At 60.0% G+C, this 1,352-nt stretch overlaps 1 protein-coding gene across 1 annotated transcript; it reads right to left on the bottom strand.

Annotated features, from left to right (window-relative positions):
• Positions 1-606: 606 nt before the first annotated feature.
• LOC138366065 (uncharacterized) lies at positions 607-990 on the bottom strand. Its single transcript, XM_069326793.1, has one exon. It carries the CDS (start codon positions 988-990, stop codon positions 607-609), a length of 384 nt encoding a protein of 127 aa, XP_069182894.1.
• Between the last annotated feature and the right edge of the window lie 362 nt (positions 991-1,352).

Here is a 1,352-nt window from a genome sequence, read left to right on the forward strand (position 1 = left end):
AGACGAACGCAACACCGCGGACGACAGCGTGACGAGACGCAGCAGCAACAACAGCAACCACAGCAGCAGCAGCAGCAGCTACAGCAGCAGCAACAACATCAGCAGCAGCAGCTACAGCAGCAGCAGCAGCAGCGGCGCTACCGCCAGTGAGGAGAGGCTACGAGCCGCGCATCACCCCCGTCACTGCTGATTGCATCTCATCGCGATTTCCCGCCGCTGGTGTTTTGCTCTGCTTCTTGTGCCGTGGCTCGCCTCACTCCGTGGTCAGTCACCTGGTCCCTCCGTGTCCTACTATATAGCTCCGTCTCCTGCTTATTCCGTGCGCCCCGCTCCTGTGCCAGGTAAGTTCACTACGGGCTCACCATAGCCCGTGCTACTTGGAACTTTTTGTTCCCAGTAGCTGAATCTATAACAACTTATTCCGTGCCCAGATACGTCACCTGATCAATCCGAGTTCAACGTAGCTCCGAATTAGCGTCGTTCATGGTGTACTCCACTACCTGCTCGCTCCGTGCCCGGCGTCGGTCCGTCACCTGCTCGCTCCGTGCCCGGCGTCGGTCGTCACCTGCTCGCTCCGTGCCCGGCGTCGGTCGTCACCTGCTGTGTCTATCCGTCATCTGCTCGCTCCGTCACCTGCTGACTTCGTCCTTGGTGTCGGTCCATCACCTGCTCCCTCCGTACCTCGTGTCGTCCATCATCTGCTCGCTCCGTCACCTGCTGACTCCGTCCTTGCAGTCGGTCCGTCACCTGCTGGACCCGTGTCTGGCGTCGGTCCGTCACCTGCTGGACCCGTGTCTGGCGTCGGTCCGTCACCTGCTGGACCCGTGTCTGGCGTCGGTCCGTCACCTGCTGGACCCGTGTCTGGCGTCGGTCCGTCACCTGCTGGACCCGTGTCTGGCGTCGGTCCGTCACCTGCTGGCCCCATCCCTGGCGTCGGTCCGTCACCAGCACCGCGGGAAGACGATAACCTTGCTCGTAAACGCGGGTCATGATTGAATAAAAGATCGAAGGATACTCTTATGTTAAAGAGGCTGCTACGCCTGAACAGCTCGGAGGCGCGCGGGTGCGCATACTAACGCACACCTCGGCTGAGGGCTCCACGCACCAGCCCCCCCCCCCTGAATCACCATCAGTGATAATAAGAAATGCACTCACTAATCATGACAAAATTATATGCTTTCAGCTCTGAATAATGTTGATAGTGCGGGTGGGAGGAGTTGCCACCCACGTAGGCCGGAGGTGGCCACCTGACAGCACTCTCTGGGCGGTAACTCAAGTTAAGGATACTTTAGTGTCCCGGCGACGCCGGCCGAGAACCCCCTGCCATTGTATCCGGAGGCGGGCGTGGTAGC

This window comes from Procambarus clarkii, chromosome 18, assembly GCF_040958095.1.
Source record: "Procambarus clarkii isolate CNS0578487 chromosome 18, FALCON_Pclarkii_2.0, whole genome shotgun sequence".
NCBI lineage: Eukaryota > Metazoa > Arthropoda > Malacostraca > Decapoda > Cambaridae > Procambarus > Procambarus clarkii.